Consider the following 15,336-nt stretch of genomic DNA (forward strand, 5'->3'; position numbering starts at 1 on the left):
TGAAGATCAAGGTTAGACCAGGGTGGGGTTCAAGTAGGACGGATCCTCTTCCTCACAAGCCTGTTGCCTTTTCTAGCCTTGATCTGAGGTTTGCAGTTCCGTTTCTCACACCCAAATGTTCAAAGACTTCTAGCTCCAGTGGCAGGTTCCTACAGTTGTTAGCCTTGACCTTGGCCAAAGCCTTTCTCTGAACCTCAGTTTCTCCAGTTACAAAAAAGAGATGATACCTGTCTAAGGTGTTTTAAGAATACATGAGAGCATGTGTAGGGCAGGGCCCAGTGCTTACTAAAGCACTCTGCTCGTAAATAGCGGCACTTCCTGAGCGCTTGCTCTGTGCCCGGCTGGAGCTGAACACTAGTTGCCCCGGTCTGGCCCTCCCAGTTGGTTTGGAAGGCAGGTACATTTGTTCCGGTTTCTCAGCCAAGCGCTGGAGGCCCGACAGTTTGCTGGGCTGGCCTGGGCCGGGCCTGTCGTGGGGCAGCCTTTCAGACTGCCCGCTGCCAGGCTTCCAGTCCCCGCCCGCTGCGCTTCCCGCCGACCAAGACACCCGGGCCGGCCCCGCCCTCTCCGCTGCAGTTCCGCCCCCGGCATAGCCCCGCCCCCAGGCGGAGCCGGCGCCCGGAGCTGTAGCGGGAGAGCAGGCAGCTGGACCCCAGCGCGGGAGGAGGCGGCAGAGGTACCGGCGGGAGAGGGGGGAGCGGAGGCACCGCGGTCGGGCGGAACAGGGAAGAAAGTGGCCTGGCGTGGGCCCGGGTGGTGTGTGGGTAGGAGGGGGGGGGGGTCCTCGCCGCGTTCGCCGCCTGCACGCTCCCAACCTCCCGTTGGGCTCCAATCTCAAGTCAGCACGTCCAGTCCCCTGCCTCTGGCCGGTGCTGCCCCCTACCTCCTTTGCGGGACGGCCTGGCCCGCCCGGTGTGCGGGTGAGCGGATGCGGTGCCTCCCGACTCCTCTCAGCGGCACTGGCGACTGCCCTTCTGCCTGTCGGCTGTGTGCTCCCCCTATTCTGGGGCTCCCCTTCTCCCTGGGCGGCCTCCAACCCAGCCTTTGCACACCGCCCCCTGGTCCCGGGCCTGGCCTGGGAGGAAACATCTGTCGCGCCCCCTGGCAGCAGAAACGGGGTCATGACCTCCAGATGTGCTGGGAAGCGTCCAGCACCTCCTCCTGGGGCAGCCAGGCCTTCCGGATCTGTGGGAGCGGGCCGGCCCCCTCCTCCCCAGTGACACAGGCCGTGAGGAATGTCCCGGCCTCAATGGACCCTGTGTGATGCCGGGTGGGGGGCAGAGCCCAAGAACATCCCCCAAGGCAGGCCAGAGCCCGGCACTGGGCCAGAGCAAGAGGCAGCCCATGGGCTGTGCACGCACAGATACACAGAGCTCAACCCACACGGAGCAGGGGTCTGCACAGACCCCCCTCCCTCATGTCCCCTGTCACCCCCATCACACACACTTCACACACACCCCAGCCGAGGCCCTGGAGCTTGGCACGTGGAGCCAGGGCCTGCATCTGACACCGCACACTTAACACAAGGCCAGCTTCGCTTGGTTCACCTTCCTTTCGGTCTTCCAGCAGTGTTGGGAGGGGACAGGGATGGTTAACCCCGTTTTAGAGGTGAGAGTACAGAGACTCAGGGTCAGTGTCACGAACTTCTCCTAGGAGAAACCAAGAGAGGAGGCACTCTGAGCCTTACTTGGTCCTAGAGCTTTAGCTAAGGGGTGCAGAACCTCTGCCTCCATCCCCTCCTGGCCCAGACCTACACAGTGTCACTGGATGATGCACAAAGGCTCACCAGCAGGTGCCTGCACCCCTAGTGGGTCACCCACATCCCTGTCCCAGCCACCCACTCCATCCTGGGTTCACCTGAGGGTGACTCCCCATCACGTTCTCATACCACCCTTTGCACCTGCCCCTGGGCTCGAAACATTTTCCGCACTTAAGCAGATCCGTGGGGCCTTGGGTGTCTCACTCTTACATCCTGTGAGACCTCGAGCCTTAGCCCAACCCCCCACCTGCCCCACACCTACTCACACAGTGTTAGGAGTAGGGAGGTACAGCACTGTCTAGGCCCTGGAGATGGGCAGACCCAGGTTCAAACCGTAGCTGATATAGAATTGCTTCAGTCGAGAGCATCCCCTTATCTGGACCTCAGTTTGTTTGTCATACGGAGTTCAGACTCTCCTCTCAGCATCAGTGAGGCCAGGTAGGCAGAAGTCCCCGTGGGTCCCAGTTCCAGCAAAGGGGCCTGGTCAGCATGACTCTCTCCTGTACCCCCAGGTATGGTTACAGAGGCCTGCAAGAGGGTGAGCCCAGGCCTGTCCTTCAGGTTAGGTTGACTTAGGTCCCATGACCGAGCTAATGTGACCCCAGCACCTTCCTCAGGATGTGGGGCCGGGCAGGGGGCTGGGCCCAGAGTTGGGGCCACTTCCCGTGCTGAAGGAAGTCCTCTTGCTGTTCCTGCTGCCCTGCCAGAGCCCCCCGGGAACCCCTGTGTCCTTGAGGTCCTGAGGCCGTGAGGGCCAGGGCATTGAGACCCAGCCTCTGGGTGCTCAGCTCCTCTGGGATACTGGAGGAAGTGGGAGGAGCAGGGAGGAAGGTCTCTGGGGACAGGACGTCCTCCCTTTGTCAAGTGGACAGGACCCAGACACCAGTGGCCCCATGGGTTTCCCGCCCGAGCGGAGACAAATCATCTGTCCGGTTGGGCCGGGTCTCGGTGGGGACCCTCACTCTGGGCCCAGACCAAAGCCAAGGTGTCTGAGTGGGGACTGGGCAGCGCTGGCAGCCCCAGGGCCGCCCAGGCTCCAAGACCCTCAGGGCCAGGGCCCCGAGAGCCCTGCCCGGCACTAAGCTGGCGGAGGGGGCTGGAAACCTCAGCCCCAGGCAGACGAGGAAGTGGCCAGGAAAGCGGAAGCGGCTTTGATGGTCGCGGAGGGGGCCGGAAGTCAACCCGCGTGGTGGACCAGGCTGGGGGCCCAGGTTCCTGTTTTCTCCCCAGGCTCCTCTGAGCAGACCCTTCCTCCCTCAGGGCAGGAACCGGCCTGCCGGCCGGGCACCAACCACCCGTGCCTGCCAATGCGGCCCGGCACCCGGAGAGCCAAGTCCCCAGGTCCGAGGCACGCCCATGTGGGCCGGCGGCGTGGGGAGTCCTCGGCGGGGCCCGGCCCCTGCGCCCACCGACGACCTCTTCGCCCGCAAGCTGCGCCAGCCGGCGCGGCCCCCGCTGACGCCACACACCTTCGAGCCCAGGCCAGCCCGCGGCCCGCTCCTGCGCAGCGGCAGCGATGCGGGCGAGGCCCGGCCCCCGACGCCGGCCAGCCCTCGCGCCCGCGCCCACAGCCACGAGGAGACCGGCCGCCCCGCCGCGCCCCCTGCCCGCTTCTTCTCCGACCCGCTGGCGCTGCTGGGGCTGCCGGTCGAGGAGCCGGAGCCCGAGTTCCCGCCCGTGCCCGAGCCTCGCTGGTTCGCCCACTATGACGTGCAGAGCCTGCTCTTTGACTGGGCTTCGAGGCCCCGCGGGACGGGGGGCCACGCAGAGGCGGGCTCTGGGACCCCCGCCTCGGCTCAGGACCAGACTGCCGGCTCCGACCTGCTGCTCGAGGCGCCTGGCTTCGTGAGTGAGCTCGGGGGTGAGGGCGAGCTGGGACTGGGTGGACTGGCGTCTCCACCTGTGCCCCCCTCACTGCCCAACGCGGCCGTGTCCGTCCTGGAGGAGCCACAGAACCGAACCTCGGCCTACAGCCTGGAGCATGCAGACCTGGGCGCTGGCTACTACCGCAAGTACTTCTACGGCAAAGGTGAGGGGAGGGCCGCTGGGGAGGGGCCGAGGTCCCCGTCACCTGTGGTGAGCTGTCCTTTCCCTGTCAAGTCCCTGGCCACGTGAAGGGTCAGGCTCTGTCTCTGGGCCGAGGCTGCCCGGCTTTAACCACCTCCCTGAGACCAAGCCCAGCCTCCACCCAGCCAGGCATGCTCCGCTGCCCCCATCTGGTTCATCCTCTTGCTCCTCCCGGCTGGGGAGAGATTTCCTATGGACCTTTCTGTGAGGTGAAAACTGAACCGCTGCACCCGGGAACCTTGTTCTCATCGGTGCCCACAAGGGAGGGCCCCAGACATCCTGGGGAGGAATATGGGCATGGTGGGTGAGGCCATGCGGAATCTAGGCTTTGGAGCAGGCAGGCACGGCCCGCCTGGGTCTGGGGCAAGATATATCATCGGTGAGGCTGCAGAAGGGCTGAGGCCCAGGGCCAAGTGTATAGGTGCCGACAGGAGTCAGGATCTGGCTTGGTAGAACGTAGGCAGGGCCGACGAGGGGACTGGACTTAATCTAGGATCTGAACTGCTGTCGTGGTGGGACCCGGAGCGGGGACTTTGTGATGGACGTGGTCGAGCGAGGGTGGGACTGCTCAGGGGGCGGAGCCGGTCATCCACCGCCCGCTTCCCCCAGAACACCAGAACTTCTTCGGACTGGACGAGGTGCTGGGCCCGGTGGCGGTGAGCCTGCGGCGGGAGGAGAAGGAGAGCAGCGGAGGGGGCACTCTGCACAGCTACCGCATCATCGTGCGGACCACGCAGGTGGGCCGGGGTCATGGGAATCAGACCGTGGATTGCCTTCTGAACGGCCTGCATGTATCCTGAGCGCCCCTATGTCCCCTCCTTAGCTCCGGACCCTCCGCGGCACCATCTCGGAGGACGCGCTGCCGCCAGGGCCCCCGAGAGGCCTGTCCCCGAGGAAGCTTCTAGAGCACGTGGCATCGCGGCTGAGCCCGACCTGCCTGCGCCTGGGCTCGGCTTCACCGAAGGTGCCCCGCACGCTGCTTACACTGGACGAGCAAGTGGTAAGTGGGTGGGACACCCCTGCCCTACAGCTAGACCTGGTCTGAACCCAGCCTGCCCAGCTCCTAGCCACCTAGCCTTGACCCTGATCCTGGGCTGGACGGGGACCCCAGGAGAGCTGCCTTTTCAAAAGGAGGGCATCAGAGGTCATCTGGAGCCTTGCCTCTCAAAGTAAGGTCTGTAGACCGGCAACGTCCGTGTCATCTGGGAGCTTGTTAGAAATGCAGATTCTCGGGCTCCACCCCAGACCTACTGAATCTCAGAGCCCGCACTTTAAGAAGACCCCAAGGTAATTCCTACGTGCATTTCAGCTGAGGAGCGCTGATCTGACTGCAAATCCCTCTCCTTCCCTGTCAGTTTGCCCTGCAATGCCCTGCTTGGCCTCCTGCCAGTCTGGGGTGCTCACTCCTTCCTGGGGCTGCCCATTCCACTGTGGGACCACTCAAGCCCGCTGAAGGTCCTTCCCTACCCTGTGCTGAAAGCTGCCTATTGGCCCTGATTCCCCTCCTCTGTCATTCAGTCTGTTGGTCATTCAACAAACATTTCCTCATACCTGGTACCAGGCCCCAGACTGGATGCTGGAGACCTGTCTAGACCAGATGCTGTCCTTGAGTAGCTCACAGACAGGTGCGGGAGAGAGACCGCAGAGAATCATGGATAATGATGGAGCAGGATGACAGTGACAGGGCAATGTCGAGGGCTCTGTGGGGCACCAAGGTAGGGCTGACAGCCCTTCCTTGGTTCAGCGTCACGGAGGAAATGCAAGAGCCCAAACCAGGAAGAGCAGGCATTTTCTGGACAGAAGGAACAACTCGGGTGAAGCTTAGAGACTAAGAACTGTCACGTCAGGGTCCTGTGGGCAGTTCAGCGTGACTGGAGTTGGGCTTGTGGGGAAGGGGTGGGAAAGGCTGGCCTTCGGTCCTGAGGGCACCGTGGAGCCGTGGAAGATCTGAGAGGTTGAGCAGCCCTCTGGCTGCAGTGTGGGGGCTAGACTGGAGGCCAGGCTGAAGGCTGCTGCAGTCATCCCGGCCAGACGTGGTGGTGACGATGGCAGAGGTGAAGAGGAGGTGACAGTCCAGGGACAGAGTGGATAGCCTTCGTGGCCGACTGGAATGGTGGGGCTGCTGTGAGATTGCCCTGCTTCTCGGCCGCCGGGAGTGGTAGTTTTTGGAGGCAGGGACCCTGGAGGACGAGTGGGAGGGGGGAGTCACAGTGAGGAGGTGAGGTGCCGGGGGCTGGAAGGACATCTGGGCAGCTGGAGCTCGGGAGAGGGGTCTGGGCTGGAGGCAGAGTTGGGGGTATCATACCATGGAGATGGCTGCTGTGGCCACTGAAGGTGAAGAGCGTGGGTGGAGAAGAGGCCCAGACATGAGAGGGTGAGGTCCCTGGGGTCTCAGGCAGAGTGAAGTTCCAGTTGTCCCAAGTGCCAACTAAGGTGAGAGGGTGCCAGGATGAGGCCGTGCCCGTGGCCGTAAGAGGGGCTTGGGGTTTAGGAGCTGGGGTGGAAGTGGGGCTGTAGCGTGAGGAGGGATGAAATGCAAGTGGGGACTGTGGGTGTAGACGTGCTTAGCGTGACGACGGGAGGCCAGAGCTGGAGGGGCCCTGGGCTCGTTTGCGTGGTGGCAGGGCGCCCTGAGCTGGGCACAGTTAACCCCAGATGCAAAGGAGCCACAGGAGCCGGGAGCAGAGAGTAAGCAGAGGTGGTGCGGGGCTCCAGGCCACCAGAGGCTGGGCTCAGGGTGCCTGGCGTTTGCGGGAGGGGAGGACAGGCTGGCCTTGCGATAAGGAGGATGGCAACGTGGACATTAATTGGGATCGAGCGCACTCTGTGCAGGGTCCTTTTTCGTGAATCGCGTCCTCTGTGGTCATATGACAACCAGCCCCCTCCCGGTTCCTTCTCACCTTGATCTCTGCCCTCCTGAGCGCTGGGAGCAGGAGAGACAGAACGCACTTGATAAGCGAGGACACAGAAGTGGCTTAGAGAGGGCAGAGCTCAGGCCACACACAGAGGCAGTTCTGCCCCCAGGCCAGTGTCCCGGTCCATTCCCCAAGGCCCAGGGGTGCCGCTGGGCGACTGAGGCCTGTGCCTTCTGCCTGTGCCCTCTCCCGCAGCTGAGCTTCCAGCGCAAGGTGGGCATCCTGTACTGCCGGGCGGGCCAGGGCTCGGAGGAGGAGATGTATAACAACCAGGACGCAGGACCCTCCTTCATGCAGTTCCTCACCCTGCTGGGTGACGTGGTGCGGCTCAAAGGCTTTGAGAGCTACCGGGCCCAGCTGGACACCAAAAGTGAGGCCCAGGGGGCCCGGGGTGGGAGCAGACCCATGCTGAGGGGCAGGCTGCCTTGGTGAAAACCAGCTGCCTGCTCACTTTTCTGTCCCATCTTGTCCTGGGACTGGAGCCGGGGGTGGAGAGTTCTTTGGGTAGGCCGAGGACGTGGGTCCGGGGCTGCAAAGGCTGGGAGGAGGGGCTGGGACTATCCCCCAAGGCCCCGGTGCCCTACTTCCCGAGCTGGGCCAAGGGGGTTTGTGGGCGCCACCCTTTCCGTCAAACACACATATTCCACCAGCCCAGACCCTGCCTCCCTGGTTGGAAAGGTCCCAGGGCCCCTGGAAGGTGTTTTTATCCAGCACCTCCTGCCTGCCTTCCACTCTCTCAGCTGCTCCACACATGCTGGTGCCTGGGCCAACATCTGTCTTCTCCTGGGACATCCGCCCCCGACTCCTTTGTAGCAGGCCATTTCTCATTTCTGTCTTCATTCTATCTCAGCATGCCCCCATCCCAATCCCAGGCTGGAGGCTGGATCCGGTGGGGGGAGGGGAAGGGGAGCAGCCAAGGCTGAGGCCCTCGGAGTTCATGGCCTGGACCTTGGCTGGTGGCGGAAAGGGGTTGTCCACCTGCTGGCTGGGGGTACAGAGGCTCCAGACTGCAAGCAGGATGGCAGGTTCAAGCCGTCCAGATTTCCCTTGCTCTCCCTCGGTGTCCCCAATTTCCTGGCCACAGCGGATTCCACGGGCACGCACTCCCTCTACACCACGTACCAGGACCATGAGATCATGTTCCACGTGTCCACGATGCTGCCTTACACCCCCAATAACCAGCAGCAGGTGTGAGGGGGCCCTGGGGATGGGGGCTGGCTATGGGCTTCTGGGGACCATGGAGGGGTGCTGTGTGGGTGGCAGTGTTTGAACCTTGGTCTGAACTCTGCTGACCCCTAACTACTCTCCAGGCTAGTGTCCCTCCCCAAAGACAAACACCCCAGGCCTTCACCAGGGGCAGGTGGGAGGAGCCACTGGTGCCCAGGCTCTTAGGTCTCACTCACATCCCCCACCTTCTAACCCCCAGCTCCTGCGGAAGCGCCACATTGGCAACAACATTGTGACCATCGTGTTCCAGGAACCCGGCAGCAAGCCCTTCTGCCCCACCACCATACGCTCGCACTTCCAGCACGTATTCCTAGTCGTGCGGGCCCACGCGCCCTGCACTCCGCACACCTCCTACAGGTGGGCGCCCGGGGTTCCAGTTCTGCCAAGGGTAGGTCTTCCTGGGCCCTCTCTTTGCCCCCGATTACCACCTCCTTCCCCACAGGGTGGCTGTGAGCCGCACCCAGGACACCCCGGCCTTTGGGCCGGCTCTGCCCCCTGGCGGAGGACCCTTTGCGGCCAATGCCGACTTCCGGGCCCTCCTGTTGGCCAAGGCGCTCAATGGTGAGCAGGCGGCGGGCCACGCACGCCAGTTCCACGCCATGGCCACGCGCACGCGCCAGCAGTATCTGCAGGACCTGGCCACCAACGAGGTGACCACCACGTCGCTGGACTCGGCTTCCCGCTTCGGCCTGCCTTCCCTGGGCGGGAGGCGGCGGGCGTCCCCCCGGGGCCCGGGCGCCGAGCTGCAGGCGGCAGGGGCGCTGGTGTGGGGCGTCCGCGCGGCGCCCGGGGCGCGGGGCGCGACCGGAGCCGAGGCGGGCGGCCCTGACGGCGCAGAGGTGCCATGTCTGCTGGGCATCTCGGCCGAGGCGCTGGTGCTGGTGGCGCCGCGCGACGGCCGCGTAGTCTTCAACTGCGCCTGTCGCGACGTGCTGGCCTGGACCTTCTCCGAGCAGCAGCTCGACCTGTACCACGGCCGCGGGGAGGCGATCATGCTGCGGTTCGACGGGCCCCCCGGCCAAGCCGTTGGCGAGGTCGTGACGCGCCTGCAGGTGAGGCGCGGGAGTAAGGTTGGGGTGTACGGTCCCTGCGCGCGCGCGCGCGGCGGGGAAGGAGCCTGCTTTGGAACCCCTCGTTCCCGCCGCCTCTCCTGCGAAAGGGGAAGTCGGGGTCGTGGGGCACACCGGGAGCCTGGCGGGGCTGGAACTGGGGGTCCCCAGGCCCTCTTTTGAGGGGTGGGTGGCTAATGCCCTCCTCGGGGGTGTGGAAGGGCCCATGTGACCTGGGACGGTCCCCGGGGTTGGCGCTGGGGCGGCCCCTCCTCCGGCAGCCCCGCTCACGCCCCGCCCCGCTCCGCCCCAGCTGGTGAGCCGCGGCTGCGAGACCCGCGAGCTGGCGCTGCCCCGCGACGGCCAAGGCCGCCTGGGCTTCGAGGTGGACGCCGAGGGCTTCGTCACGCACGTGGAGCGCTTCACGTTCGCGGAGACGACGGGGCTGCGGCCTGGGGCGCGCCTGCTGCGCGTGTGTGGCCAGACGCTGCCCAGTCTCGGCCCCGAGGCCGCTGCCCAGCTGCTGCGCTCGGCGCCCAAGGTCTGCGTCACCGTCCTGACCCCCGACGAGAGCGGCCGGCCCCGCAGGTCAGGACGTCGGGACGCAGGGAGGTGGGAGGACCGGGCAGCTGGCCACCGCCTAGCGCGTGCCTCCCGTGTGGCCATGAGCGACAGGAATCTCGCGTGGAGGCCTTTCCTGCTTGAGAGAATCCCGCGTCTGTCAATCTCTCTGAACTGCACTACTCTTATGGGCAGAGTGAAGACTATTAAGCTCGTGTCTTCACCGCCCAAAAGATCCAAGAGCAGCCCCCGCCGTATTTCTCAGACACCCTCTACACACTATGGGCTACTTACGGATATGCAGACTTTTTCTGTAAAGAGCTAGATAGTAACTATTTCGGGTTTTCTGGGCTATCTGGTCTCTGCTGCAGCCACTAGGCTCCGTCACGGCTCCGTCACGGTAGCACAAAAGCATCCAGAGATGACATTTAAATGATGAGTATGGTCTCGTGCCACGAAAACTATTTATGGACCCTGAAATGTGAATTTTATGTGACTTTCACAGGTCATAAAATATTCTTTTTATTTCTTTCAACTGTTTAAGACTGTAAAAGCCAATCTCAGCTTTCATTAGTACAAAAACAGGCACATCTGCTAAAAAAGAAAAGACAAAGGCAGAGGCTGGATTTGCCCCCAGGCAGTACTTTTTGGCTCTCTATGCTAAGTGGTTTTCACACGTTATTTAAATCCTCACGGCAAACTAGGAGATCAGTACTATTATCCCCGTTTCACAGATGGAGAAACTGACAGTTCAGCGTGATTTGCTTAGCATTCACAAGGGCAGCACTGCGATTTGAACCGAGGTCTGGACAAATGGCCAGTAGCCAGGCAAACATTTTTCAGTGTTGTCAGAGAGTCTGGAGAGCTCTCCTCCTCCTGGAAGCGAGCCGCGGGCACAGCTGGGAGTGGGGCTGGTGATGCCGGTGTTCCTGCCTGACCTACTCCTTCTTCCCCCCAGGAGCTTTTCGGAGCTGTACATGCTGTCTCTGCAGGAGCCCGGCCGGCGGGGGGCTCCCGAGCCGGTGCAGGATGAGGCCCCAGCAGTGGCCCTACTGCCCACCACGAAGCAGCTGCTGCAGGTGTGCCTGAACGATGGCGGTGGTCCTCCAGGGCCCAGGGACCTGGCCGAGGAGAGGACCGAGTTCCTGCACAGCCAGAACCCTCCATCACCCTGCAGGTGCGCCCTCTCGGCCTTCCCTCTTCTCCACCCCGTGAGGCTGGACGGGAAGGCCTCTGCAAGCAGGGTCCACGGGTGGGGGCGGCTTCCAGTGCTGAGCCAGCCGTCCCTGCTCTCCCCAGCTCCCTGTCTGACGAGGCCCCGGTCCTGCCCAACACCACCCCGGACCTCCTCCTTGCCACCACGGCCAAGCCGGCAGCACCCAGTGCTGGCAGGGCGACACCCCCCACCCAGGTGAGCGGAAGCAACGCTCTGGAGCCCAGCGAGCAGGGGTGGGCACCGTGGTGATGGCGGGCACCACTGCATCTATACCCACTTCTGCCCCCCAGCAGGGGCCAGGCAGCCGCAGTGGCTGTGAGGACAGGGGTGACCCAGCCCCGGAGCTGAGGGCCTCCTTCTTGCCACGAACCTTGTCTCTGAGGAACTCCATCAGCAAAAGTGAGTCTGGAGCCAGGTGGGGGTCTCGGAGCGGGGCGGGAGGAGGCCTGGCCTGCGCTTCCCTAGCTGAGCGCGGCTCCGGTGCCCACAGTCATGTCAGAGGCGGGCAGCGAGACCCTGGAAGACGAGTGGCAGTCCATCTCAGAGATCGCCTCCACCTGCAACACCATCCTGGAGTCGCTCTCCCGGGAGGGTGAGGCCACCAGGGTGCTGCGGGCGGAGCCAGGGTGGGGCTTTCTCCCGTTACCTCCCTGCCCGACGGTCCCTCTGTCCCCACAGGGCCGCCCATCCCAGAGAGCAGAGATGCCAGGGGAACTCCAAAATCTGACGCTGAGTAAGCCTCCCACCCGCCCTGCCCCTTCACCCCGTGCCCCGTGTTGGTGCCCACCCGTTGGAGTGGAGCTCTGTCCCAGGGCTCTGCTGTCACATACACCCAAGTCAGAAGACAGGGTTGGGCCCCTCTCAGGCGGGCGGGTCTGGGAACCAGCCCATATGGTGCCGCCGCCCCCTGCCCTGGTCTCACTGAGCCCTGAATCCCATGTCCTCAGGCCAGAACCCGGGAGCCTGTCTGAGAAGGTCTCTCACCTGGAGTCCATGCTCAGGAAGCTGCAGGATGACCTGCAGAAGGTGACACGGTGGCTGCGGGCCGTGGGGAGTCACAGGGCTGCCCCAGAAGAGGGGCCAGGGGCTGGCCACGCTGACTCCTGCCTCGCCCCACCTCCCCCCAGGAGAAGGCGGACAGGGCGGCCCTGGAGGAGGAGGTGCGGAGCCTGCGGCACAACAACCGGCGGCTGCAGGCCGAGTCAGAGAGCGCGGCCACGCGCCTGCTCCTGGCCTCCAAGCAGCTGGGCTCCGCCACCAGCGACCCGGCCTGAAGCCGGAGGGTCCAGCCTCAGCCCGGCCGCCGACCTGCTCGAACTGCCCGGCCGCTCGCTCGGGGCACCTGGGCCACAGCAGGCCCCGGGCCCCCCTCAGGGACTCTCCCTGCGCGAGGCGCATCCTAGCACTGCCCCCGCTCCCCGGCCCGTTATTTGGTGGCATTTTGGTGGCGAAGTTGCCCCTCTACCCCCCTTCCCCATTTGTAAATATTCTGTGGAGAAAAGGGGACTTCAGGGAATAAAGGAGCCACGGTTATTTGTGTCCACACAGGTGTTCACGACATGATGGGGGAAGGGGCTTTGCCCCCCTCAGGCCCCGGCCAAGCTCCCGGGAGAGTCAGGGTTGGGCTGGCACAAACTGAGAGGTTCTCTGAGGCTAGGCCACCCTTGGCTTCTGTCCCACAAACACTGATTTGGTCTGTTGGGAAGCAGGTGGCCACACCCTGTACCTATTCTGCTTAATCGCTGGAGCCAGATCCCTGCCCTACAACCAGACCTGCGGGGCTGAGATCAGAGGCAGAGCCCCGCTGGGCAGGAGAGGAAAGGCGCTTAGGGGCCAAGGGGCGCCTGCCCACGCCCTCTTTAAAGGCCCTGTCCCCAGTACAGGCCCCGCTCTCCTCTCCGTAGACACTGAGCCCCCAAGCCTGGCGCTCCCTCAGTCACCTGGCCAGATCTGGCAGGCCCCAATTCCAGACGTAGTAGCTTCTCTGCCTTAGTTGCCTGGGAGATGTTTCCATGTCCCAGAGGAAATCAGCCCTTGACCCACTTCTCTCCTCCCCAGCCCATGACCCCTTGTTCCTCAGCAGGCTGGGCCCTTTCCTGTGAGTGGCATCAGCAGGTCCAAACTTGAATCGTGTCTGAACTGTTTTCTGGATCTGAGGCCCAGACAGGGCACTGACTTGCCCAGCATCACATGCCTAGTTCAGCCCTGCTGAGACTCAGGCCCTGGGGTCCATAAACTCAGGCTTTGGCAGGATGAGCTTGGCTCTGAGAAACAGAGCTTCAGGGGCTCAAGCTTCATGGAGGAGGTAATGTGAGGGCTGAGGGTTCTTTTGTTTTTTGTTTTTTGTTTATTTGTCTGCTCTGGGTCTTAGTTGAGGCACACGGGATCCTCACTGTGGTGTGTGGGATCTTTAGTTGTGGCATGCAGGATCTAGTTCCCTGACCAGGGATTGAGCCCGGGCCCCCTGCATTGGGAGCATGGAGTTTTAACCACTGGACCACCAGTGAAGTCCCGGGGCTGAGTTTTAAAGGCTCAACGTTGGGACCTTCGATCCCTGGTCGGGGAACTAAGATCCCACGTGCCGCAAAGTGTGGCCAAAATGTAAAAATAAAATAAAGGCTCAATGTCCTGTTCACCAGGTAGAGAAGGCAAAGGTATCCTGGGTAGGACCAGTCTGGGGGGCCTGTTGGACTGGAGTCAGCCTACGTAGGGACCCAGGGTCAAGGAGGCTGGAGCTGGATCAGAAAGGGCTGTGAACGGGTGCACTAGAGCTCCTGGACTAGCAGTTCCCAACACTGCGTCCCGGCTTTCACCTGGTGGACTGTAGTGAGGAGCCCTCACAGCGCAGGGTGGAAGGCTCTGCTGTGCTAGATGTTCCAAGGGAGGGTGATGTGATTTGGGTGTCAGAGCCCTTTGGCTACAGGGAAGGCAAGGCCAGGGAGGAGGCTGTAGTAGCAGCCCCAGTGGAAGAGGGGGTGGCTGAAACCAGGTGACAGCAGTGGAGATGGGGAGAACTGGGCACATTTGCCAGGACCCAGTGAGGGTGGACTCGAGTTGCTAGGGGAGAAGATGCAGAATCCATGGTGGTGGCCAGGTTTCTGGCTGGAGTCCCTGGAGGATGGTAAGGCCATGGCTGAGACGGGGAGGGGGAAGGGCAAGCTGGGGCTGGCTGGGGTTCTTTGGAACACGGAGAGTTTGAGAGGCCTGAGGGATGTCAGTGTGAGATGTCCAGTGGGCTGGCGCACTGGAGAGAGAAGTCTGGGCTGGAGACAAGGATTTGGGACTCGTGAGCCATGAGCATGATGAGGTCACTCAGGAAGTGTGGGAAGGACCGTGAGAGGGCTTCTGGGGGTCACGGGATGTCACTTCAGGACACTGGGAAAGCCGAGAAGAGCGAGGCACAACCTGGGTTGGAGGACCTGGGCTTGCTCATTCCCCTCTGGGCCTCAGCTTGGCCACACTGCAGGCAGCTCTGCCATCAGTTTCCTCTGAGTAGCCTTCTCACCCCGCCAGGTCCCTCCTGGCGCTCGCCCTCGTCCCATTTACAGCGCCGCTGCTCCATCAAGCCCCACCTCCCCAAGCACCCCCGGCAGGTTCGCCGGGGTCCTGACCTGGCCACCACGCTCGGGTTCCGCCCCTCGCGCGTAAGTACAGCTTGGCCTGGTCCCAGAGTGGCCCACCTGCTTCAGACCCTGGGCCCCGACCAAGAGCCTGGAGCGAAGCACGATTCGCTCGATGCTCTCCGGTTCGCCAACATTCCGCCGCCAGCTGGCATCTTCCCTCGTAGCCACCGACCATCGGAGTCTGCACCCTGGGCCTACTGTGTTCCCAGGGGACTCTCTAGATCTGCAGCACGTCCCACTGAAACCCGGTTGCTCCTGCCTTCACCCTCTCGCAAAACCCTGCGATGCCACCGGCCTCAGGATGGGTTTTCCTGAAGCGCATTACCGGGCGCCCCTGTTGCAGACTGCTATCCGTGCGCATGCGCACTAGCGACGGCAGGCCCTAGCGGGCCACGGCCTCTGGCGACCCTGCTTTACTGCGCGTGCGTCGGGCCAAGCCGGAAGTACGTCCAGTTCTGGTCCCTCTGGAAGTCGATTTGTTTTTGTTCAGGACTCGTGGGCGCGCGCGGTGGTGGAACGGCGGCTTCGGATTTAAGATTTCCTCGGTGCTCCCAGGGCAGGGTATCAAAGCACAGACCTTTACCTGGCACCTCCCCTTCCCCAACAGATGCAAACACTCCCTCATCCATTTAAGGGATGAAATCCAAACCTCTCAGCCCCGCCTTCTTGATCTTTCACAGACTGGCCCCATCGAACCTTTCAACATCGCCTCTCTTACCCCGCTCACCTACCAACGCTGGCTAGTCCCTCTGCGAAATCCACCCTCCTCTGTTGATGTAAGACCTGAAGCTAGTGTGGCCTCTGTGAAAGCCTTCCTGAAAATGCTCCATCCCCACAGCTACTGGGCCCTACCGGGCTCTCACTAGGCTGGGACACCCCCCCCCCCCCCCCCCCCCCCCCCCCCCCCCCCCCCCCCCCC

The 15,336-nt window shown here is 63.1% G+C and overlaps 1 protein-coding gene across 6 annotated transcripts; it reads left to right on the forward strand.

Annotated features, from left to right (window-relative positions):
• Positions 1–622: 622 nt before the first annotated feature.
• Positions 623–15,246, forward strand: SIPA1 (signal-induced proliferation-associated 1). Of its 6 annotated transcripts, XM_024133413.3 has the most exons (16): positions 623–676; positions 3,020–3,788; positions 4,436–4,563; positions 4,650–4,826; positions 6,937–7,111; positions 7,826–7,929; positions 8,168–8,325; positions 8,411–9,020; positions 9,331–9,605; positions 10,537–10,755; positions 10,878–10,989; positions 11,085–11,193; positions 11,285–11,386; positions 11,473–11,527; positions 11,742–11,820; positions 11,922–12,205. In XM_024133413.3, exons 2-16 carry the CDS (start codon positions 3,116–3,118, stop codon positions 12,066–12,068), a joined length of 3,123 nt encoding a protein of 1,040 aa, XP_023989181.1. In that variant the 5' UTR covers positions 623–676; positions 3,020–3,115; the 3' UTR covers positions 12,069–12,205. The 6 variants fall into 6 exon arrangements, with proteins under 6 accessions (XP_023989181.1, XP_028338789.1, XP_054937960.1 ...); XM_028482988.2 differs by having other exon boundaries at positions 644–676; positions 11,742–12,851; XM_055081985.1 differs by lacking the exon at positions 623–676 and having other exon boundaries at positions 3,026–3,788; positions 11,922–12,335.
• Positions 15,247–15,336: the final 90 nt, after the last annotated feature.

This window comes from Physeter macrocephalus, unplaced genomic scaffold, assembly GCF_002837175.3.
Source record: "Physeter macrocephalus isolate SW-GA unplaced genomic scaffold, ASM283717v5 random_1, whole genome shotgun sequence".
In the NCBI taxonomy this organism is placed as follows: domain Eukaryota; kingdom Metazoa; phylum Chordata; class Mammalia; order Artiodactyla; family Physeteridae; genus Physeter; species Physeter macrocephalus.

What these genes read in the sequence shown, in the direction of transcription:
- SIPA1 (XM_028482988.2), top strand. Translation starts at nt 3,116, where the DNA reads ATGTGGGCCGGCGGCGTGGGGAGTCCTCGGCGGGGCCCGGCCCCTGCG. An exon ending in GAGAGCGGCCGGCCCCGCAG is followed by an intron (nt 9,606 to 10,536) that starts GTCAGGACGTCG and finishes TCTTCCCCCCAG; the next exon opens with GAGCTTTTCGGAGCTGTACA. An exon ending in GAGGAACTCCATCAGCAAAA is followed by an intron (nt 11,194 to 11,284) that starts GTGAGTCTGGAG and finishes CGGTGCCCACAG; the next exon opens with TCATGTCAGAGGCGGGCAGC.